The sequence below is a fragment of the Grus americana genome, chromosome 3 (genome assembly GCF_028858705.1).
Source record: "Grus americana isolate bGruAme1 chromosome 3, bGruAme1.mat, whole genome shotgun sequence".
NCBI classification, from domain to species: domain Eukaryota; kingdom Metazoa; phylum Chordata; class Aves; order Gruiformes; family Gruidae; genus Grus; species Grus americana.
The window spans coordinates 59,466,251-59,490,611 of record NC_072854.1 but is presented as its reverse complement, the minus strand read 5'-3'; the positions used below and the strand labels follow the sequence as shown (position 1 = coordinate 59,490,611).

General features: G+C 39.9%; 2 protein-coding genes across 5 annotated transcripts in view; both read left to right on the top strand.

Annotated features, from left to right (window-relative positions):
- SOGA3 (SOGA family member 3) overlaps positions 1 to 6,664 on the top strand; it is a 40,076-nt gene extending 33,412 nt beyond the window's left edge. For 2 of the 3 annotated variants that reach the window (XM_054821442.1, XM_054821440.1), the window contains exon 8: positions 6,564 to 6,664. The gene's annotated coding sequence lies outside the window, so the exon portion shown is untranslated. The remainder of the gene's footprint in view (positions 1 to 6,563) is intronic. The other variant, XM_054821441.1, reaches the window with a different exon arrangement.
- On the top strand, positions 11 to 24,151 carry KIAA0408 (KIAA0408 ortholog). 2 transcript variants are annotated; one of them, XM_054821445.1, is made up of 6 exons: positions 11 to 6,663; positions 10,878 to 11,021; positions 13,800 to 14,138; positions 14,479 to 14,558; positions 15,902 to 17,276; positions 19,166 to 24,151. In XM_054821445.1, exons 2-6 carry the CDS (start codon positions 10,887 to 10,889, stop codon positions 19,337 to 19,339), a joined length of 2,103 nt encoding a protein of 700 aa, XP_054677420.1. In that variant the 5' UTR covers positions 11 to 6,663; positions 10,878 to 10,886; the 3' UTR covers positions 19,340 to 24,151. The 2 variants fall into 2 exon arrangements, with proteins under 2 accessions (XP_054677420.1, XP_054677418.1); XM_054821443.1 differs by having other exon boundaries at positions 10,823 to 11,021.
- The last annotated feature ends 210 nt before the right edge of the window (positions 24,152 to 24,361 follow it).

The following is a 24,361-nucleotide window of genomic DNA, read 5'->3' as shown; positions in this document are numbered from 1 at the left end:
AGGCGAGGAGTCTTCTGAGAGATGTGGGCTGGCTGCATTCTCTCTGTGCTCTAGAAAAATGGCCACACTACAGTCTGACTTGAACCGAAGAGAGCGACGCTAGTCACCTTGTCTGATGTCAAATATCTTTGCTTAACAACCTAGTTTATCAGATAACATTTTCCAGTCTGTAGCCACCAGGACCCTGGATTTTCTCTCCAGGTTTCAGAATGAGTTTCAAATGAACATGGTAACTCTTGGCTTGCTCAGTGACCTGTGTCCAACCATGCCATTGGTAGTGAGCAACCATAGGTGAGGGAAGCTTGTGTACATAGGTGTGCATCAATAGGCACTGAATATTCCTGTCCTGCCTACAAGATGCTGCACTGAGAGTGCAGGCAACTCTTGATCTTTCTATCACACTAAACATAGGCAGTTCCTACAAACACTAGATCTCTCACTATGTGAAAACCTCATCTGAAATGCCCCATGGAGGTCAGTTTTCTGTTTTATTCGACCTATGTTGAAACCGGCAGGTCCCACAAATGTGAATTCGCTGAAGGTGATAATTTACAAGTAAGTGTATTAATTTTTTTTTTTTGTGCAGATGCCATGGTAAATAACCTAGAAATAAATAGTGGTAATAAATAAAGCAGCTGTTTTTCTAGCTGGCAGTAAGAATTTCCTTTGATTTATCATGCTAGCACTTTGTTCACTTAACCCATTCCCTGGTGAGAACAGTTTGTCTCTGTGCTTGGGTTGTGCTCTGCTACCTGAAACAGTAGAGACACCGTATTGAGACAAACCCCTTGGAGGGAAGCAGAGGTTGAGCAATAGAATTTATTTTATGAGAACAAAAAAAATAGTAAACTCACAATATTCAGTATTAAACAAAGCTTGTGTTTTTCCCCTTGTTTGTCTAGCTTTTCCTCAGCATACTCTGCAGGTGTGGTAACCTTGATCAGTTAAATCACTTAACCTTGATTCAATTCTTACCCCTACTAGGGGATGTTGTCATCATTATTTATTTTGTAGTTAGCAAGATATGACTAAAGGAAATGATAACCAATATATATGAGATTAATAGATAGCCTTGCCTGGTGTCCTGATTAAAGAGAAAGTCAAGCCCAAAGTAATTTTGAGGAGTTTCTAAGATGCTCAAATTTATGCTCAATTAATTACCTAAAAGTTAAGTTCCACATATTAGAAACTATTGTGGCAAGGTATGGTCAAGCTTATCATCCCTTCACAATGAATGTCTGTAACTGTAAACATAGTTCTCCAGTCACTGGGAAAAGGCCCTTTTGTTGCTTTTCTATTAACTTCTGTAAGATATTTTTCAGCAACTGCTAGAGAATTTTTTTCCCCATGGATTTGCAATTTGGACATTAAAAGAGTAATAATTTGGAGCTTATACTTGTCATATCAAACCTTAGCACACAACTGACTTTTTGAGTTTCTTTCTGGTTTAGTGTCTCCCTTGGGGGAAGAAAAGACCATTTAGACTTTCTTAAATGTTACTGGGTCAATATCTCATACAAGAGAGAAAAATCATATTAATCCGATCTGAAGTTCTGGGCTTTCAGATATTAACCCAAACTTGTTTATACCTTTCTCAGCCTTGTATGTAATAAAGATGAGTAGAGAGGTTTTGATTTACACCAAGTGTGTCAGTAACAGTATTACTGTAAAGTAGTAGGAAAGTTTAGTACACTGAATTCATACATTGAATACATCTTGGAAGTAATTGGGAAAGATTTGATTCTTTCTCAGAAATCAGAAAAAGTGAGGATAAACCTCTTGAGACAAAAGGTGGAGATAACCTCTGTACAGGACTGGCAATTATAACCCCATTGATTTCTCACAGTGGTTTTTCTTGCAGATAGCTGGAGCTTTCCTCATCCTAATTCTGTCAGGCATCAAGAAAGCAAATCAAAGCCAAGACTTTTTGGGACATTTAGGGAGCTAATGCACAGGTTACAATCTGAAATTAAAGCATACTGAAGCATCAAAAAATCATTTTAGAAGCTCCCCACAGTCTTTGAATCTGTGATGAGCAAGGAAAGTGGTGAGGACCCCTGCAAACCTCAGTACAGAGAAATCTCAATGAGAAATGAGATGATGTGTTTTTCATGTCCTTCTGCATTCAGCTTCAAGGGAGTGATTGGAGATGCTTACCTGCTTTGCACCAGATATTGCAGAGAAGTTCACAGCCCTCCATTTTTTCACTATTTTAAAAGCTGCTGAGAAAGCTAATAAAGTCAGTATGGATATCTATCCATAGCCAGAAGATAACATCTAGCCAAAAATATAAGTGTTCAGAGTCTTGCTAAGTTGAAATTACTTGATCTCACAAAGAAATGCAATAATTATATTTGTCAAAAAAAAGAAGCAGATTCTCCCCACTCAGTTACTGGTCTGGTGGGCAAATTGCACCTCACAGGTGAGGGAGTAAATGCGGCTGAACACATCCACATTCTCTAGCAGGAGTGCACAGGAGTCAGGCAGGGCAGAGCCAGACAGAACATTGCTGATTCTCTAGATTCTGTGTGCCACATGGCTTGCAATTCTGAAGAGTCATAATAATAAGAATATAAGATTTTGGTTTTATGTGGCAACAAGCTGGATATGCCAGGTTACCTATGAGTTCAAATCTCAGTTATACTGATAGCAGACTCACAGTTCCCATTTTGGAATATTCTGGCAAAATATTAACATTCTGGCAAAAATGTAATTGAATTTGAACCCTGAGATTGCCTTAATTTTTTCATTTCTCTGAAAGATTAAAATTCTGTTTCCTGTCTTTCCAGGGAATTCATTCCATGTTCTTTCAGAAAGAAGAGATCTTGCATCTATAGACCTGATTCTGATATTTTTACACTTGTGTAAATCAGCAGTGGCTCCAATGAATTTTTATGTCATTTAGAAAATAGATGCATTTTTCCTTTAATGCAACCAGTTAAATTTAATTAAATTTGTTTCCTATTTAGAGTCACTCTGAATGCCCTGACAAAATACCTCTACAGATATTTCTTTACTGTTACTGAAAAAATTCCCATGATACTAGAATGATCATCTTCTCCAGGATCAGAGATATTTCTTTCAACCAAAAGTATCCATGCCTGAAGCTCCAGTTAGAGATAGAATAAGTGTCTGCTGACACATGTCACCAGTGCTTCAGAATCAAAACTAGAAGACAGCAGGTGCTATAGTGCAGAAATATGCCTGGCAGTCGGAAAATAGAAAATTGCCAAAACCATGGCTGTCTAAATATGTGTTATAAAAAGAGATGAACTGCACATGAACTTTGGGAGTTGTTTATGAAAACAAGCAGAGCTTTAGGATATTAGATGCCCTTCCCCTTAATCACCCCAGAATCTGATAGGTGAGTAGGAGACTTCTAAAGGCATCAGTATCAGAGACATAATTCCCATTGGCTTGCATTTCTGTCTCTGATTTAATGCCAGGGGAAGTGATATTCAAACCCAACTTTTGCCATTACACATGCAGTTGCCTATGGGGAAAATTACAGTGGCTCTATTTAAAGTAAACATCTAAAGTATCTGCTACCGATTTCCAATGTAACCTTGGAGAAGTGACATGACGTAACACTTTGTTGGCTCTATTTCTGCACTAAGTTATATACTACTGCAGAAGTGCACAATAGTAAGAGGAGACAGAATTTGTATCCCCTTCTGCCCATTTCCCCATTTATATACACTCCTGAGATGTATTTGCCAGGATTATTGAGGTGTAAAAAGTAACATCGTTCAGGAATCTGATCTTGTGGTTGGGTTGATTACAATGGCAGCAGCACTGTTCTTCCTTCTTGTTACCAAATTGATGTGGACATAGCAAAATGGATGTGCTATAACCAAGCTAAGTACAGCAGAACTGAAGATGCTCTGAAATGATCTGGAGTGCAGACAATTAACCAGAATACACACTACCCTGAGCGTGTAATCGGATTATAGCCCATGCTGAAACTCATGCTCCTTTGTCTTCAGTCTTGCGTGGTGAAGAGAAATTTAGCAGAGGCCTTGTTTAAAATGCCCTTGCACCTTTTTTGTTGAGTTGCTGACTTTTAACACAAGCAGAGCTGATACCAGGTATGGACAAAGTACACTTTGCCTGTGGAAGCAGTGTGTTGGACATAATAAACCTACAGAGGCCTTCCTGCTTATTTTACCTGTGCCGGAGGCCAGAAAGCCGTATTTGCTGCTTTGTCTGCTGCTGTTGGGGGAGGCACAGTCTCTGCTGGATAACCTTTTTTCCTCCAAAGCAAAAATCACTACTGCTACACTTAAGGGTATCAGGAACAATGAGCCCAGATTTTTCGAGCTTGCTTTGTGGGCTTTTTTTGTCCCAGCTTTGCTCTGCCTTTCCCATATTAGGATGAGTTTAACCTGGGCCTTTGACCTATGAGTGGGATCCAGCTCTTGTCTCCTAATGAGCCCCTCAGTCTCACACATTTCTAATCCCTCACACTGACAGAAATGTAGGATTTTGCCTGAATGAAAACTCAAGCCTGGGATTTCGTCCATTGTTTTCTTTAATTTTACTGTGTTTTACTTCAAAGAGTTCATGTAACAAGACAAGGGGCATTGAGTTAGCAATATTAAAGACACAAGAATAACAGCCTATGTTGATGGATAGGAGTAAAAACCCATGTCTTCAGAATCTGTCTTCATTTGCAGTGGTGCAGCTGTGCTGTCTTTGGGGAGGAGGCAGCGCTGTGGCACCCAGCCTCCAGCTCAATTCTGCTCCCAGGCACTTGGGCTTCACTCCCAGCCATGTCAGCTGGTGTGTTTGGACATAACCTCCCAGAAAAAAGTCATACTGTTGCTTTATGAACAAGGAAATTTCAAATCCTCAGAGTTCAGAGGCTGAGGATTTTCTTCAGGAGCGTTCAGTCATGTACTTGGGCATCTTTGTTCACTTTTTAGATAATCTTTGAAATTTTCACAAATAGCCTGAGTCCCATTATTTATGTTATGTGGGAGCAGAATAAGCACCCAAGTAATGTATTCACTGAGACTTAGAGCTAGACCATATAAGGAGAAAAAATGTGTTTTCCCTGAAACCTGCTTTGGTATTTACTATAAAATGCACTCAGAGCTAAAATCTTTATGCTGAGTGTGGATTTCATCACAGATAAAACCTTATTGTTCTAAGGAGGAGAGTGCTGACTAAGCAAAGGATGTGTGAATCCTCATATCATGTCCTTCGTCTCACTGATCCTCTTATCAGCTGCTCTGCCCACAAAAATATGTCACTCCTGCTTAGTGCATTCGAAGACACCCTTCTGATAGCAGAATTTGCCCAGTTTCATGCTGCGTGAGTGAAGTATTTGGTGGCCCTTCTCCAGTTACACGTGGGGACAAATGTTCCCCAAAATGTGAATTTTCTGTCTATGGGTGGTCTCAGCCACTGTCCACAGACACCTCCAAGCACAAGTACCCGGCAGGGCAGTGGTATGTGCGTGAAGCTTCTGCCCCGGGGTCTCCCTCACCGTGCCAGATGAAAGCAATTTGACACGTAGTGCAACAGGAGAGTTACTGTGGTAGGCAGGGACACGAGGAGCAAGCTGAGCTCCTCCGGCCTGCAGCTCAGCAGGGGGAGCAGCTAAATTTCACTATGCTGGCTTCAGGGTCTCCTGTGGACTTTCACTTGCTGGATCATTTTTGTCACACACGGTCCCTTCCCTCACCCCGCACTGACACTTGCTATGGGCACTCCCAGTGCTTTATATCTGGGCCGAGGTGGTTTTGGACCTTCCTTGCTAGCCTTATGCCAGGGATGAGTTTCCCTGTGCAAGGGAGATTCTCCATCCAATTTCAAGTGCTTTGCTTTGCTGAGACACAAAGTATCTTAACAGACTGGAGGATCTGATCCAGAAACCTTATAAAGTAGCAGGAATATTTGGGTATATCCCAAAGAAATTATTATCACCATTCCCAGAATGCAAGACAGTAGGATTACACAGTGCCCAATAATCCTGCACTTCATAAATGATAATGTATTTAGAATACAGAAAAAGATTGCAGGGAGGAGTGGTGTGCTTTTAGCTCTTTAAGAGAGCTGTTAGCAAACAAAACTGCTGCTTTCAGCAAACTCCCTTTACAAAGCAGTTTATGAGGATCAATTTGCCAGGCTCAAAATGATCGTATTAAAAAATACAACCCTGAAAACTGGGTCTGGAAGGCAGCAAAGAATCTTCCTTTACAACATGGACGCTAATAAAAGAAACCTAAAATTGCCTATTGTCATAGCTTTAATGTTAACACTGGCTGCTTTGGCAAGCTTTAAAGACTGGACTGTACTATAAAACCTAAAAATGTCCTGGACTTGGAGTTGTTTACACAAAATATGAGGAGATATAAAGTTACAGAGCTGGGGGTTGGAAGAGATGGCTTTAAAACCGTCCTCCATGCACTGACGTCACGTGGAAGCCAGCTGCTGGGATGATGCTGAACGGAACTGTTTTTCAGTTTGCAAAAGTTGTGGAGTTATTCAAAGAGAGTTGCAAATGCTGCCCCAGTTGAAAGGTTGTCTCTTGCTTTGTGTTCTTATTTCTTTTAAAGATCAAGATTCACAGAACTGGATCCCAGCTAGCTATGCATTTCATTGCTTTCACTGCTGTTTAGAAATGGACTGAAAAACTTCTAAAGGATTCCATGAAAGGTATGGTTACGGTTTATTTTAAAGCAGTGGTTTTGAAGAGCTAAGATTAAAAAAGATAGCAAATTACTAATGTAGCAAACAGTTGTTTTAACATCTCTTTAATGTTATTTATATGTAATGTGGTGTTCATGCATGTTATATATGGTCTTTATTCTTAGAGAAAGGCTCTTCATTAGTTCAGCCAGTTTCTTCAGAGCAGGCACAGAGATCAATAGAACAGGGATGACAGGTAGCTTTGTGAGCACTTGAGTCTCTCTCTTTCTCTCTCTCTTTCTTTCTCTTTTTCTCTCTTTCTTTCTGTCTCTCTCTCTGTCTCTCTTTCTCCCTTTCAATCTTACACTCTTTCTCTCCTTTCATTTCTCTCTTTTTTCTTTCCTTTCTCTCTTTTAGTCTCTCATGCAAGTGTAGTTTCCTTTTATGCATAAAGTGCACAGTATTGTGACACATGGTGCACTTTTACAACTGAACATATACATAAATTTACATTTTCCTTAGTCATCCAAAATACAACACTTTTTGTTGGAAATATAATTTAATTGCCTTTTTTTCCCTGTAAAATCAAGGGAAGATTTGTGTATCTGAATGGTTGTGCACATCCAATCTTATTAATCTCTGTTGACAAATAACATAGCTGATGTCACTGCAGATTATTTTTAGAAGTTGATAGAGGTTGGTTGCAAACTATTTTGCTTTTTTAATATGTGGATAGAAAGTGCATGAGTAAGACATGGGGTAATAATAACATTAACATCAAATAGTTGCTTATAAACATTTTTTGCTTGAGAGGAGGGAGGGCTAAAGGAAAAGCTAAGGGAAAATGCAGCTGATGTAGACAAAATTGATTATTTGCTTGAATTTGATTGCTGTAATGAGCTTTTGACCTTGTCTAGGACATGCAGAAAGTGCCAATACTGCAAGAGCACAGATACTGTTCTGATCCACACAGCAAATTATAATGTGGCATTTTACATCCCTTTGGGTTGCTTAAGCCATGTGAAATACCCATGAGGACATCTCAGTGCACTATACAGACAGAGGGTATACTACCAGGACTACAAATTGGATCGTATTGCTAGTAGGGAAAAAAAAACAAGCACATGCACACCCAAAACCAAACAACAACAAAAAAACCCCAAAAAAACCAAACCCAACAAACCCACAATCCAAACACCAAGAAAAGAAAAGGGGGAAAGAGCCATAGAAATAAGAATTAAAACTCTCTGAGGAATTTATCCACTGCACAATAGCAGCAAAACTGTATAGTCATCCAGCTGCTAACATCAATAGACATGAGTTTTCTTCTCAGAATTTATGTCAAGAGGAATTCAGAGAAGCATAAGAAGCGATACAAGCTTTTTGTGGATCTTAGAGCTACAAGTGCCTATCTGTAACTTCTGTAACTAACCTCTTCTGAGCCTTGGTTTCATTTTGATGGTCTCCAATCTCTTTTTATAATTGGACTCCCATATGACACAACTTGGAAACTGTTAAGATGAATGCAAACATGACAGCACTAAGAAACCACCAAGGACCTTTTCAATGCTCTGTGCATGCTTGAAAGGAATACATATGAAACATCTATTCTTAGATGTGTAAAAAAAAATGCTGTATAGCATTGAGTTTCTAGTAATATGCTGCTGATTGAAGCATAGCCATTATTACTAATCGTGCACTAGCAAAATCACCATTTGTGCAAGCTGTAGACAGATTATGCCTGCCTGTCTTGTTCATGACTTTACAGCATTTACATGTTTTTCTATTTCTTTCTGACACGTATTTGAAGGATTCTAGTGCAGCAGAGAGTTGACTTTTGTTTATTTCTGAGAGATGTCTTGAAAGGTTATAAAGACATAAATGTAGCCAAAACATACAAACAAAAAAGAAAACTGCTCTACTAAAAATTGCAACCTTTGAATTAGCAAAGTGAGAAAGTATTGAAATGGTTTTAAAGTTCATTAGCAATAGATGTCTAGATTGCAACAGATCTTAAGTGCAGTGGAATTATTTTGCAAGTTGTTTTTGGTCAACATTTACCCAAGTCTGGCACAAAGCTGAAACGTTGGCCTGGAAAGGTACAGTATCTATAGCCTGGCTGCCTTCCCTAAGAAGGCATGAGCAAACCAGTGCTTGACTTCTTTTATGATGAGAATGCTGCACTGTCTTTCAGCAGCTCATAGTTTGAGGGAATTTCATGGTTTTTTGTAAAGCTGTCCTGTATGTTTTTAGGCATGTGGAAGAAGAAGGGTCTGAAATCTGTTTGTAGGTAGTTGAGGAATAGATTGCCATTTCAGAGCTTCAAGGCAGGTGTGAGTCAGATCTTGAAAGAGTAAGCTCCAATACCATGTTATATGGTGACACGGGTACACTGTTGTGAAATGGGCTGACAGAGATGTTTGAAGAATAGTCAGCTTGTTCTCTAAGTCCTCAGTCCAAATTTGCTTGGGGTAAATGGTTTTGCAACCCCTGCATTAGAACTGGGCCCGTGATGGCTGTCAGTTGAGAGATCCTGTAGCAGGACTTCTATGACACAAAAACCTGAGTAACCCGTTGGCCTTCAGCTGAGCTCTTCTGCTTACTTGTTCATGAAAGAAGCTGACTCCAAGTTTGGCATCAGCTTCCCAGTCAGCTGAAATAACGCAGACACTGTTAAGCTGTGATTACACGGTAGCCACAGCTGAATCAACAAGATTTGTCCAATAAAATACAGGATGGGGAAGGACGTTGCATGACGCTCAAGAATGAATTGTCACTATATCAAAGAAAACATGGGTGATAAAATGGGCAGTTCATGTGAGTTGACAATCACTGACCATCAGTCAGGGAAATGAGCAAATTCCAGGAAGGTAAACTGGGCTTACCCCTAGTTTACTCTCGGACAATTCATTTGCCTGCCCATACGCTTGGTTTCTGGCAGGAGACCAAAGCAATGCAGAGACATTTTGTGACTAGAACTAGATTCCATGTCCACCTAAGTAACACAACAGCTGGCTTTGTGAGCCAAAGTTAACAAACTCCAGTATCAATGTGTGTGTACCAGCCATTATACTACAGGAGCCATCGTAACTGAATGAGTGAGTGTTATTTCGGCCTTGCTGGCATAGTAAATGTGCTGACGGTAGTGCAGTTTCTATTGTAAAGCCTAAGAAAGCAAGAGGAACACCAGGCCCGTAAAATCTGTAACTGTTTTGCTCCAAAGTCAGATGAGCAGATCCAAAATATTTCCCTTAAAATACACATATTTAGTGGTTCATTTAATAATTTTTCATCCACAGATACTAAGATACTAAAGGTTTCTGAAGGGGAAGGAGAAACCAAAGCACAAATTACTTAAATATTCTGAGCAAGGTTTTGTACTAAATTTAAGTTAGTGCTATTGGAAAATCATTTCTAGTTTTCCCTATGCTGGTCCTGGGACTAATATTTATAAGTTTAGATTTGTAAATTCAAAATACATGAACACTTTATAGTGACCTATAGTCCTTTATATAGTAGAATGATGCTTTCTACTGTATGTGTTTGTTGCCTGTTATTAGCTTTCCTCTCCTGTTTTCCTTTATGTATTCTAAAGCATTCATATAGCCATGAAAATTTTCTGCATGTATCAAGTTTACAGTCTTCAATTGCCAAAAGAATGTCACAGTCTTTGTTGTGCTACATGCATGTGTGAAAGGACTGTGTAAGCAAACATGATACCTTCACACTTGCAGTTGTCTTTTGAACAAACGTAAAAATAGCTTTCACCCCCAAGGGCAGACATTGCAGGATCCCAGGGTCCTGAAGTGCCATTCAATATCACACAGACTCGAATTTTGTTGAAAACGGGTTTATAGTGAAGAGTAATGGCAAAGATGCAAAGTGGCCACAGTACAGAGCCCACTGAGGCAGATGTTCCTGAATTCTGCCATGCTGGATACGTGTCCCTCCTCCCCTTTCCAGACTGGACCTCTCTGCCCTTGTGTTTGTCCTATAATGCTAGTTCGTCCATATTCCAGTCCCACTCCAGATACAGATCATGCAATTTTGTGATGCTCTCTCCTGCAAGCACTTTTCAGTTAATTATTTGGGGGTTTTCCTGGGCTGTTTTGTGTTTGTTTTTGTTTTTTTTTTTCCTGAAAGCTAGAATTAAACACAAGTGAGACTTACTCTGATAAACTTCCAGGAAACATTCAGGGAAGAAAGAAAAAAAGCAGAGCTATCTTCTTGCTATTACACAGACTGTAACCATGGACTTGCGTAAACAACTGGAGAATACTGAGAGGAACTGGAATAAAGAGAAGATGGAGTTGCTGGAGAGATTTGACAACGAAAGGAAAGAATGGGAATGTCAATGGAAGGTCATGCAGAAGAAAATAGAAGAGGTATTTTTAAACAAAATTCCGAACACTAACATTTTCACTTGAGTCTTATCAGTGACTAGACGTCGCTTCAATTTTTTTGTTTTCTGCATTATATCCTATTTCCTATCTCACTGGAAGTTTCTAGCATCTCATGGTAGGACGTAAAGCCTGGGGTTAAGCAGAATTTGCAATTGCTTATTTCATACTCATGAATACGAAGCAGGAGGTTAAATGTCACTTTGTGTGAAGTTTGCTATGATATTGTTGGCTGTATATACTGCTGGCAGTTCTGCTGGGCATGAGCCACACTGCTCATTTTATACATGCTTTTTTCAAGTACAGGCATGCTGAACAACTGAATATATGGGGTTTAGGAAAATGCATATTTAGTAACAAAAAATCTAGGTATCATAATTCTCTGGCAGAAAGGAATTACATGGCACAGATGTGCTGGGGTGAATGGTAATATTAAAAAGAATGTCATACATTAAATGCTGCATGATGCAGAGTCATTCTGACTAGAACCTGCTCCATTTGTGGACCGCTTTTAGCAGAGAAAACGGCTACAGTAAACAGCATGAAAGTCCTGACACTTCTTGCGTTTACACATAGTAACAAACACTCTCTGTCATTTCTAATGCATCTCCTTCCAGAAATAGCTTAGGTAATTAATTATTATTCTTTTATCCCCAGATTGTCACTGTAGCAGAACCCTCCGGCATTCTGTAAATGCATAAATTGAATCTGCCTTGGCAACATATAGAAGCAAGTTTTTCACCACTGAGCTTTCCACATTTTTCATTCTAATATACACATGGAGTAGTTTTGCTTGCTCTCTGCCAACACCGTCCTGTGGCTGAGCAACACAGGAATGTATGGCGGAGATTGCTCACATGAAAGTATGAGAAGGAAAACGATCAGAGCCAAATGAATTGCAGCCATACACTGCCCGTTAAACCAGCCTGCAGCATAACTCCATAATGGCAGCTCTTTTATATTTTACCTGCAGTTCCAGCAGACTTTGGTATGATAGTCAGTATGAAAGCCACATTTTGTCTTTTGTGTTAGGACATTTCTGTGCTGCCTTACCCAATTTCACCACCAAGGTGAGAGTGCTTCAAAAGTTAGTAATGGGATCTGTGTGTGGAGTTGAATTTCAGTTTGTTAGGTATATGAGCTGTTTTGGAATGACAGTAATGTGTTGTGAAAAGGTATTCTGGCTATTAGTAGTCCTGACAAGGGCAGTGAAGACCATGTTTTTTCCATGGTTTTTTATTAGCATATGGATTAGGAAAGTGTGACAGAGACAGAAAACCAGATAAAGACTGGAAGGGAGCTGAGGGGAAGAGAATGAAGCAAATCACTGGGTACTGCAGGACCAGACAAAACTTCAGATGATACGCCAAGGTTATCGGTATCCTAAGGACCCTTCTTAAGCTGTGTCTATAGCTGCCCTTGATTTCAGTTGTCTGACATTTCTTTGCTAACATGGCTGGAGAAAAAGGGAAATAATACCTTTTAAAAGCCATCATCTGTAGAGGGTTTTCCTTAATAGAAGTAGTGCTACCTTATCAACTTGTATTTTTATTTGGTAGTTTTCTCTAGCCCACCAAAACCTAACTTAATTCTTGGAATCCTACAGGAAGACCTATGTGGTTTAGAAGATTATATTGTTGAGTCATGAAGTGGTATCCTTTCTCCTTACTGCTATGCTGAGTCCGTATGAGGCCCTCATTTCTTGGAAAGGACAAGTTCAGTCCTCAGGTTCCACGAGCAGCTGGGCTTTGGGAGTGAAATCTGAAAGCCCAGGATGAGGCCAAGTGTCAAGTCTCTGAATGTGAGATACTTCTAACCCACAGCACTACCCATGAAATGGCCACATGTTCTTCATGTTGTTGTTCTTGTTTGCTGTCCTTCCAAAAGCCGTTGTGTTGGCCTTGTGCACTGTGAGAGAGCAGGCAGACGGCTGTTCAAAGGTGCCTGCTCTGCACTTTCTTCATAACAGCAAGTTGAGAATGAATGTTTATAAAGAGCTGTGGGATCCTTAGCACTGGAAATGATACTGTAAGAAGAGGTTTTTATGATGTTGCTATTTTTTCTAATTTATAATTTATCACAGTTCCTTAGTTGGAATGTGCTGCATAACAGGAATTAACACCTTTTCATTTACTAACAAAGCCACTGGATCTCAGCAGATAGCATGAAAGAAGATAAGAGGGTGACAGCACATTGCCAAACAATACCATTCTGCAGTACTGATTTATCACTACAGTCATAGGGAAGAATTCCACTTGCATGAGAACCAGAAGAGCCTGCTCTAGTGCAGATGGCACTGTATGTGATGAGACTTCACTTCCCCTCCTTAAACTAATATACATTAACAGGCTGTAACACAGCCAGAGCCCTCTCCCTCCCTCACATTCCCTCACATTCCCCGTCCATCAGATCAGGGCTGTGTCCACCACATAGTGCACTGATATTACTTGGAAGACAACCATACAGCTTCTGGCTCAAGGCAGGGCCATTGACCTTGTGAGATCTCTTCCAATCCCACACTATGGGTGGAAGCCATACATTAAAACCATGGCAAAGAGTTTGTGAATGGTAACAGTCCTTTCCGCATCCTGTGACAATACTGGTCTGTGAACTATCACGCTGTGTGACTGAACACTTTTCTACTAACACATGATGAAATCTTTCTATCTGGTGCAACTGAGTGAAGCATCGTTCAAAACAGAAGATGAATATGTTCTTTTACCATAAAGTTCATTTAATAGAAGGTTCTATTGTTTTTTTCAGCTTTATCAGGAGGTAAAACTTAGAAGAGAGAACAATATGAACGTCCATGATAAGGCCATTCAGAGCAAGATGATGCAGTTGTCCATTCATTCCCCTACTTCGGAAGAGAGTGACACAGTGGAGCTGAACTATCAACACAATGTGGCAAATGACAGGATGGAAAAAGGGAGTTTGCTCTGTAAGACAGGACACGAATGTAAAGAAACCAGAGCCAAGAGCAGAAACAATACTCTGTTAATGGACAATCTGGCCTTTGAGAACTGTGAGGAACCTGAAGACAGCCTCAGCATCAAAACTTCCAAGAAAAATGCCAAGAATTATATTGGTGATCTCAATGTAGTAAGTAAAGCATGAGCATGTTTCAGTTACGAGGGTGAGGGAAATACTGAGGGTTTTGCCTGCCAGGTTAACCCAAAGAACTGATCTCCCTGATTTCAGCTTTCCAGCAAGGCACTGTATCTACTTCCTCCTGGGTTTGCTATTGATGAGTATCTTCTCTGTGTTTAAATGTGTTAACAGCATGATCTTTACCTCCGTTCATAGCCTGCGGGCATTTTTGTATCTTTCCTTGTGCTACTTTACTGTGAGTCTTAAATGCAAATCACCACAAGTTTCAAAGAAATTCTGGAGATACCATTTAAAAGGCCTATGTTAAAGGACTGTTTTTATATTTATAAAGGCTCTTAAAGAACTTGCCAGAGTCAGTGAAGAATTATGCAGCTATCAAGAAGAAATTCGAAAGAAGTCCAACCACAGAAGGTAAAAACATATTTGGACTTTTTATATTGGAGGAAGAGAATGAATAATGAGACTGTGCTCCTGTTCACTTTGAAGAAGGGTTTACTGTTGAATTTACTGGGAGTTGGGCAATATCTATTCTCCTAGTGTTTCAATGCTGAGCATAAAATATTTGAATGAAATATTCTGAAATATAATACAAGGGCACATTTGACTAGCAAAATGGAGTTTATCTATGAAAGTAGTATTTCTATGAGATGAAATTGTACTTGTTTCTAATGGCTATATAGAGGACTGGGAAAGCAGACAGATATTTCTGTCTGCCTTGGTCCCATTTCCATGCAGTTCTATACAACACTCTATGGCTTTGTTAGGCTGGAAGGTTTCTTACATTAAGCCCAGATACAGCCTTAAGTGTGGGGGATGTGTGAGGGACTGACAATCCAAGAGTGCAAAGAAGGCAAAAGAAAGAAGAACAACCATACATTTGTGCTAATGGAAAGGTGGTAAGCCAGACCCTGAACAGTACGGCAAATGAATATTCTGCCATCTGTTAAAAATTCAATGTTCATGGTCTCCTTTAGCAAACTAAATACCAGTCTTCCTCTCGAATTGTGCAGAAATTCTCAGAAGGTAAGACTGAACCCGTGGTGTGACAGGGTGCACACCATGAAAGAGACTGAGAAAGGGTATGTCTCAGGGTATGTCTCAGCTATGCTGAGACCCCATGGAAATCTGCATCATGGCAAGGTCTTCTCAGGTGCTCCCAAAGAGCAGAGGGACTTCTTACACTCCCCCATGCAATCAGTTGGCTGTCTGTCACTAATTTATTTTTGTAGCTGGGTTAGTGTTTGTATCTTTAAAGCAAATATAGATTCATAGCTGATGCATAGTTTCTAAATCCTGGCTGAGAAAGGTGATTTTTGAACAGATCTCAAAAGACACATCTGTACTGTCATATGTAATGCTAGGAAACCTACACGAGGGATGCACTACGTCCTAAAGCTTTCTTCATCCAGTTCATAGTCAGGTAGACTCTCACTGGAGTCATTAGAACTCACAAGATCCCTACTGTCCCTACTGTAGGATAGATAAGAAAACAAGCAATCATCTACAAAAACTCAGAAAAAGAATTTTAGTGGCAAGTGAAAGGAATACAAGATTCCCTTTGTTGAGCTTTCTTCAAATTCTTCATGTGTGTTTCAAATACGCTGGCTGTATCAGCTGCAGCAAAACTGCTCCCAAATCTTTTTAAGCAGCCAGTGTTAAAACACCTGCTCCTGGGGAGAATGAATCCATGCTGAGGTCCCCTGAGGGAATACCCTTATTGCTCATCCCTAAAACACCTCTTCTTTTATTTCCAGAATGAAGTCACTTCCTTTCATGGGGGAATTTGAGGAAACCCAAACCACAGTTATTCTGCCTGAGATGAACCATGTGTCCAGCAATGAATCACAGACTTCAGTTGCTTTTGAAACAGAGGAACATAATAATAGGAAGAATCTGATGACCTCCACCAAGACTTTGAAGGACATGTCTTATGGTAGTCTTACTGGTGACAGAGGAACAGACTTCAGACCTTGGCAAAAGAAAGAAGCTCCACCAGTTCCTCCACGGAGCACTTCTCGGCACCTGACAAACTCACTTTCTGCAGTTGTACAGCTCTCTGAAGCACCAATAAGAGATTCAGGCATCAAAAGCAATTGCAAGGCTCAGGACTGTAGGAGCGGAAGGAAACTGATGAATCCTTCACCTATAAACCAGAACGAAACAGCAGCAGCCTGTGCAAATGAAGGGCAGGCTATGAAAGGTCCTGTGATGGTAACTGCCTCAATACCTGTAACCAAAAATGAGTGCAATGTACCAACAGGTTTCTGCCACAACACGTGGGCCTATGATGTGGGCAAACTTGGAAAAGACAGTAAAAGTGAACCTTCTCCACTGTCAGCTCAAAAGAGTTGTTCAGATGGAAATATGGCCCAAAGCAACAAGATACAGGAGAAACAAAATCCCAAGTGTCACAGCAGTCCTTATTACAGTAACAACTTTTATGCCCCTGCTACCCTGCACAATGATCTTTTGGGAGACTCTAGGTATATTTTGGGAAAGACCCAAAGAAATGAAACTTTAGCGGCAAAGATCGATGAGTTTAACCGCACTGTATTTCACACAGACAAACGTAACAACGCTTTGCAAGAAAACCAGGTGCCTCGAACAGCATCAGAAGATCACACACCCTGTGGCCCACTGTGTGAGTCTGCTATTAGCAGGACAGAAACTGTAAATACATCTTGTGTTTCAAATCCCAAATTCTCTGCAGCAAAGGAGCAAGAAAGTAGCAACACCAGCAAAGCTGTCAGAACAGCAGGGCAACAAAAGCAAATAAATGGACTTCCAAATACTAGTGGTTATAGACACATGCTTCATGAGCATGACTGGAGACCAAGTAATTTATCCGGTCGCCCGCGTTCAGCTGACTCAAGGTCTAACTATGGTGTTGTTGAAAAGATTTTGAAAAACTATGAAAAATCAACAGTGACTTCTCCATGTAATGAAAAATGCTGCAAAGAGAAGTGTACACGGGCAAATTCTGAATTCACTGATGTGGGTTGTGAGACATTGAGTCAGTATTTAGAAATGCTCCAGATTGAGCAAGGAAAGCAACAATTTCCGAGGAATTCAGCCAGGCATATTGGGCAGCAACTCAAGCAAGGAAAAGAGAAACAAAAGTTACCAGAGGTAAGGTTCATGACAATGGCAAGGACAAAATAATTCAGTGTAAGACCAAGCTTCAGATTCTAAAATGAGGCAGCCTAATGTGATATTGTGAATAATTACATAAAAATAGATGCTTTAGGCCAGGATCTGGATGAATCAGGAGTATTTCCTCTGCAGATAATAGAGTTGTGGGAGGGCAGAAGCTTGTAAGTAAGAATAACCAGTGAAGATGTGTGCCAGATTCTGGTCTCTGCTGCTGTTGTGTAAAGCTAGATTTCAGCTGCAGTGCAGTTATTCAGGGATTGAACTAGTGAAAACTGCAATTAGGTTTTAACTCCCTCTCTCCTTCCTTTACTTGATGAGTTATTTCATAAGCCTTCCCAAAAGGCTTAAGCAGACTCGGCCATGTCAAAATCCTAGAAGGCTTAGATAGCATTCTTCAGCATCCAGGGTGCAGCTTGGTTCAGGATGTCCTTGGAACTGCCTATGAAAAGGGGTATTGTACCTCCGTAAAGTGTCCAGTAATAAAGTGACTGAGACTCATGTCTCAGTTCTAGGCTTCTCCTATATATTCAAGCATAGGCTCACAGAAACAGAAGAGTATGGCATGACTAATTAATTTATATTTGGTTGAATTTTATTTGCAGAAGTTTAGAAATATTGCCTTTGCCAACATTCTTTCTTAATGAAAAGAGAAACATATGGTTTTGAAAATATACTATAAGTTGCAGGTTCTGTAAGAGGCCACAAAGAAAGAAAAACCATTTTTCCTGAAGAGATCCTTAGCCAACAAACACAAAGAGATATGCCCTTAACGTCTCAGAAAAGAGAAGGCAAATGGGTTTGGAGCTGAGAAACTTAGATGGGTTCAGACTATCAGCTGGTATGCCTTAAACTCGCAAATTCACAGACTTCAGTGGAGGTATGTGGATTGAAACAGCTGAGAATCTGACCGTGCAGACTTTCTTCTGCATGACTTTCTGACAGCCTTGCAGTGATGCAGCATCTTGCTTAGCAGACGCATCTTTGCTACAGCACAGAAAGAAAAAACCATGAAGCTTCCAATTTCTTTTTCATCCAATGAACTTTTGATAGGAAAACAAATTTTCATCAATGAATATGTAGGGAAGAAATAATGACTAGATAATGACTGAGTTTACATTGATGCTCACACTTTATGTTGTCATTTCTGTCTGTGCAAACTAAGTGTAGAATATTGGCTGATTAGGGTGTACCATTTTATGTCCAGCAACATTCACATCAGAAAGCTGTAAAAAACTACACATGGCATGGGGCATTTGGCATGGGGCATTTGGTTTATTTTCATTATTTCCAATTTACGTCACTGTAGCTATGATCAAAATCTGTTGATTTTCCTGTGTATATAAGGCTCTGCATGTAGACATGACACTGCATTAATAGAGAACCATTTTGGATTAGTTACCAAGTGTAAAAGGCTTCACGTTGCACTAATGGAAACAGAGCTCTTAGCCAGATGTGACTGCTGAAACAGGATCTATCAAAAAATACCTGAAAAGTATGTAGATCATACTCCAGTAATGCAAGATGGTATTCTGAGTTCTACATTTAGAACAGTATACAGTGTTCATTGACAAAAAAAACTTCCAAAAATGAAAAGAAATGAGAAGTGAATGTCAGTTTTGGCTTGCATTAACATTTTATACCTTTCCTTGTGTCAGACACTTGTCTCCATATATTTTAAACCGCAACCGACTGGAGAATCCCTATACATAGAAATAGCTGTTCTTTTGCATTCTGTGCATTACTGTGCTCCTTTTAATAGCGTCAGACCACCTGTTCTGAGGTCACTCCAAATGTCTTCCTACATTCCCGCTGCATTCCACAAAAGCCATAACTTGTTAAAGCAAGGAATTGCCTTTGTGTTCTAGGTATCTGTGCCAGCTAAATGTTCAAGTGGGAAGGGTTTCTCCCGGCCCGCTCGGCCAGCAAATCGACGCTTACCTTCCAGATGGGCATCCAGATCACCGTCAGCACCACCTGCTGTGAAAAGAACAGCGTACAACTGCTCTGTCTCCTTTCGGTCAGAGACCTCAGTAGTCTGAACCCAGAGCTGGGTTGGATGGTGTTGTGAAAGCTCTACGCCTCATTGTAACTGTGTTCGGTATGTGTCATAGCAACCGGTTCTACACTGTCGTATCGTGTCCAAGAGTGACCCCCACCACATGCCGGACAAAGCATTTTGAATCTTAGGTCATCATCACCACAGTCTTCAGTGTTTTTATTGAGATGAAATAACTATACCCCTGGTTTTCTCTGTTTTTTTGGTAATAGCTCACAAGGAATTTCTTTTGAATGGCATCTTCCTTAATTTGCCAATCAATTTTGAGTTGAAACAATGTATAGTGCTGTATATTCTGACTCTTCTGCAAACAGCAGAACGTAAAGCTGTATGCATGACCATGTGTTCGTAGGTGCATGTGTTGGACTAGGAAGTATACAGGTCTGTATTTAGAAGAGACAAACTGTGCTAGTGTTGACATTGAAATTACAACCTATATGCCTACGTATATATATACTTTGTGTTTATTTTAAAAAGTTTGAAATATACAGTCCTGATGACATTTATATTTTGTATATCTTTTACATAGGTTCACAGGTGTAGTATTTAATGTACAAAAACTAAATATGCATTTTTGTGACTGATTGCAGCGATAATGCCTTGCACAATATGTATCTGAAGCAGACTAGCTCGACTGATTAGTCAGTCATGCTTCACGGCATCCTCATTTGGTTTCCTAACCCTTATGATGCTAGGTCAAAATACCCAAACATATTTTTTCTGAATTAAAATATTATATGATTTGTAATACGTTAGCCTTTTTCAGCACCAGAGACATTCCTGAAATATTGCAATCCCTTTAAAAAGCTTAAATGTGCCATTATATATATAGCATACTGTAAACACTTCAGTAGTTTCAACTAGTGTAACATACAATTTATGAAGGGAAGAAAAGGGTTGTATACGCTCAATTCTGTAAAACTTATTTTTCCTTCTAGGATTATACTTTGAGGTTTGGCAAAGTCAGATAACAATGGGCTTGTTTACTTTCACTCAAGGAAGGAGAACAAGGGCCGTTGTTGTTCTTCCCAGTGCTGCAGCCACACTCCTTTTTTACTCTTCTAGACTAGGGTGCCTGGGCCACTTGCTAACTCACTGCTCCCGGACTGACTCGTGGCAGTCAGTTACGAAGTTTACTTGCATTCTGGCAACCAGTTGCATCTAGTATGGAAATATTGCGTTGAGATATGATCACAATGGTGCCCGAAATCCTAGATGCATGGCGTTGGAAGTACGTTTTTTGCCATCACTTGACTCAGTATTATGGGCCATCTGAATGATGTGCGCAGAGCCTGGCTTAATCCTTCCCAGAGCATGAAAGAAATATGGATACTACCCAGACTCTTGCTGAACTTTCAGAAAGACGGTGTCCTTCACCCTGGAATTTTTGCACCCTTCTCTAGGCTGTTACTGGATGCATAGTGCGGTGATGATGATAAATGTTACCTTCAAACAGCATGTCTAGGGTAAAAGGAGTAAAGGAGGCACTTCTTCAACATCAGCCTGATCTTGTCTTGCAACTTCTCTTCTTCTCCTGGAGAAACATAGTGTGTTCAAAGGAATTTCCAAAATCATCCCAGGATCCATTAATGTGCACATCTTCTTATGTGAATGTAAAAAGGATTTCAGAGAGAGTGTAGGCTTTTGTCCTAGTGAATTGTATGTGTGGCAATATAGGGAAAATTAGTTGTGCTTAATTTGATAGTGACCTATTGTCCTATTCCTGTCATGTTGAGAATCCATACCTTTTTCCTTCCTTTTAGGGTTGCCTTCTTTCCTCTGCACAACTTTGGTTTTGCAGAGAGAGAAAACAGGAGGCCATGTGTTCTGAGCAATACAGCCTGTATGGTAATATCAGTAACTTTTCAGGCACGCCAGTATTGGAGCAAGCAGGCATTAGAGCCATGAATCCCACCTTATCACACCAGTGGGGCTGCCTGCATGGCAAAAACATGCTCGGAGTAATTTGCCCAGTCTAGACTTCTGGTTCTTTCTAGGTGTGAGTAGTGGGAAATCCCACAACAATTTATGAAGGCTTCAAACAGATCAACAGTTCATCAAAATTTACTCAGGCATTATTGCAAAGTTATTACTGGAAAAGATACAAGGACAGAAAATCTTGAAGAAAATTTGTACAGTTTGGACAGAGACAAAAATCTGTGTGCTTGAGTCAAGAGTACTATGAATTTGCCTGTTTGCCCTAATTTAGAGATTGCACTCCATTAACTTCCTTAGAACTAGAAAAATTAGAGATGATTCATAGTGAATTTGGAACATGGCTTAAGATTCTAGTTAACTGTGGAAATTAGCAAACCAAAATGCCTTGCAAATTGACCTTTTAAATGCCTAAGTAGCTGGGCAGCTTTAAATACCTAAGGCTGAGGAAAGGGTAATATGAGAGAATTGTAAAAAGATGGTTCTTAATTTCAGTCAGCGTTGACCGCAATAAAACATCTTTAGGTTACCTTCATGGTAAAGTTAAGCAGTTTCATTCTGAAAAATGGTGGTGCACTTTTGTTTGAAGTATGTAACTACGAAAGTGTTTCCCTTGATTAGTCAGTGAAGGTGTTTCTTTAGTTCCCTTCAGTTTCTTTGATCGCCTTTGACATATGTCACATTGTTGAATAAGAGAGAAAGAATCAAATACCTACAACATTCCCTGATATATGTAAGTTTAATGAACAGAAGGTTTTTGAAATAAACTAATAGGTCAAGGACAAGCCCATTTTGTCAAGATTTTCTGTGTCCGTCTAATTACAGACATGGGTTCTGATGCCCAAAAGTATCAAAACTGGTGATTTTGGTCTGCAGGTGGCTACCTGGACATACCAATTTTAGAAAATTGCCACTGACACTGTTTAAATATTCTCTTCAACTACATCCATAACAAGGCTAGTGCACTGTGGTGAATATTTTAGTTCCTAGAACTGTGATTACTGAACCATACTAATGGCTTTATTGCACTTATTTGCTATAGGGGGAACAGCTCTATTGGACTTTCAGGTTCCCCATGTTATCTCTGACAAGGAAATATAGTTACCTTGGAAGCTCTGAAGCAAGAGACTCTCTACACACACACGCGCGCGCGCAAATGATCTAAGTATAACTTGACCTTTCTATTAATCCTAGTGTCACCTATGGAAGCGGTGAGTTTTGTAACCCTGTTTTTAAAATAGGTTTTTAATATTATTCCTCCATATGCTGTCTAAAGTCTTAATGCAGCTATAGGTTCCTCTTGTGCTCTGAACAAGTCTAAGACTCTCTTTATTGCACGTTTAATACTGAAATAAATGCAGCGGGTAGTTTTCAAGCTCCCTGCACACACAGAGTCAGCTGCCCATTGAAATGGGGATGTCACTAGGAATCAGCCGGCTGGTACTCAGTTGACAGAAGGCATCGTTCTCCCTCACACTGGGAGATGGAGCCATCATCTGTCCCTGAGACCCTTTCAGGAGCATGGCAGAGCAGAAACACATAGAGAAGAGTCAGTTAGACCTTATTTACATATGCAACATAGCAGGCCACCTGAAGGCTAGAAAACTGGCCTGACTCAGAGCCTCTGCTAGAGGAAGAAGGAGTAGAGGAAAAAAAATTGCCTTTAAAACCTCTGGATATCATTCCTCAAACTCAGAGTACATTTCCACTAAACGTTTTATCTTTCCAGTGTTAGTGACAGACTTCTTATATATCTTTAAAATGTTACTGAAAGGGTGAACTTTGCTTTTCTCCAGCAACAACACAATTATCTTTCACTATTGCACATACTGTAAGGGAGTTAGCTGTTATATATAGCAAAGACTTGGCAATCAGTGTAATATAATTTTCCAGAGCATTCAGAGCACCAATTTATTTCTCGGTTGTCTATTTTAAAAAATGTTTCTGTAAATAGACATTTTGTATCCAAATGTCTTCAACAGCATTTTAGCAAAGACCTACAGCAACCCAGCAGGCAGGCCATTTCCCTTAGACTTTTGTTATTTCTGGACCACCCTAAATTTCCTAGCATGCAAGAACTTATGCAATTCTCACAGTGCTGCTATGCAAAGAATTTCTTTGGCTTTGAGATCTGTAATATACAACTCTAGCCATTATATTGCTGGTATTCTCTATTGGACTAATCTGTAATGGTGTCTTTGGTTGTGTACATGCTCTTTAAACTGGAAGGCAGAATGCATTTGCTCTAAATGCACTAAATCAAAGCCCCTTGTTGCCTCTGGTCTTTCCACCCCTCCTCAATTCCCAGTGGATGTATACTTTTATGTGGTTTATTGCCATTGGTCTATATGTATATGCCGTACCATAGGCCTTTCTATTTGTACTGCCGTCAAAATATTTTTTGGACGGCCTATTCTAAAAAGTGCTGATATTCCTATTGCCATTCACTAATATATTAGAACTTGATCTATTGTTTTGCATCACTAAAAATGCACTTTCTTCATTAACTGTTAGTGGTATACGTTATACAAAACTTGTGCTCTTGTTTTTTGAAATGATGATTAATCTGCTTTTGAGGTTTGCTTCCACCCCTCTCCCTCGTACCTTGTCTGTTCTGCAAAGTACTTGCGTCAGCAGAGATGTGTTTCTGATGTGTATGGTTGATCCAATTGCTGTGTGGCTATGGGAGCTCATACCTAAGGGTGCCTTGCTAACAATGTTACTCTCAAAAGAATTGTATCAGAATTTCCGTGGGGTAAGAGAGATCGAACCCCTCAATATGATCAAAGTGAAAGTGTGCAAATAAAAATCAGAAAGAAAACAGAAGAATCAAAGAGGAGGGTGCAACACTTGTAGTAAATGTTGTGGCTAGTTCTTTGCTTCTAACAGAAGATCCCTCTGTGCTGCCTACTTCATACCACCTGAAACTTCCAGTAATGTACTGTCTTTTCTCAATCGGCATCTTTGCATGTACGCTTTCCCAGCTCTGTGAGCCCTTAATAGCAAGAGATACTGAAGGGACGATGTTAGTAACGTCAGGTTAATACCAGTCCTTCCTCTTCCTATATTT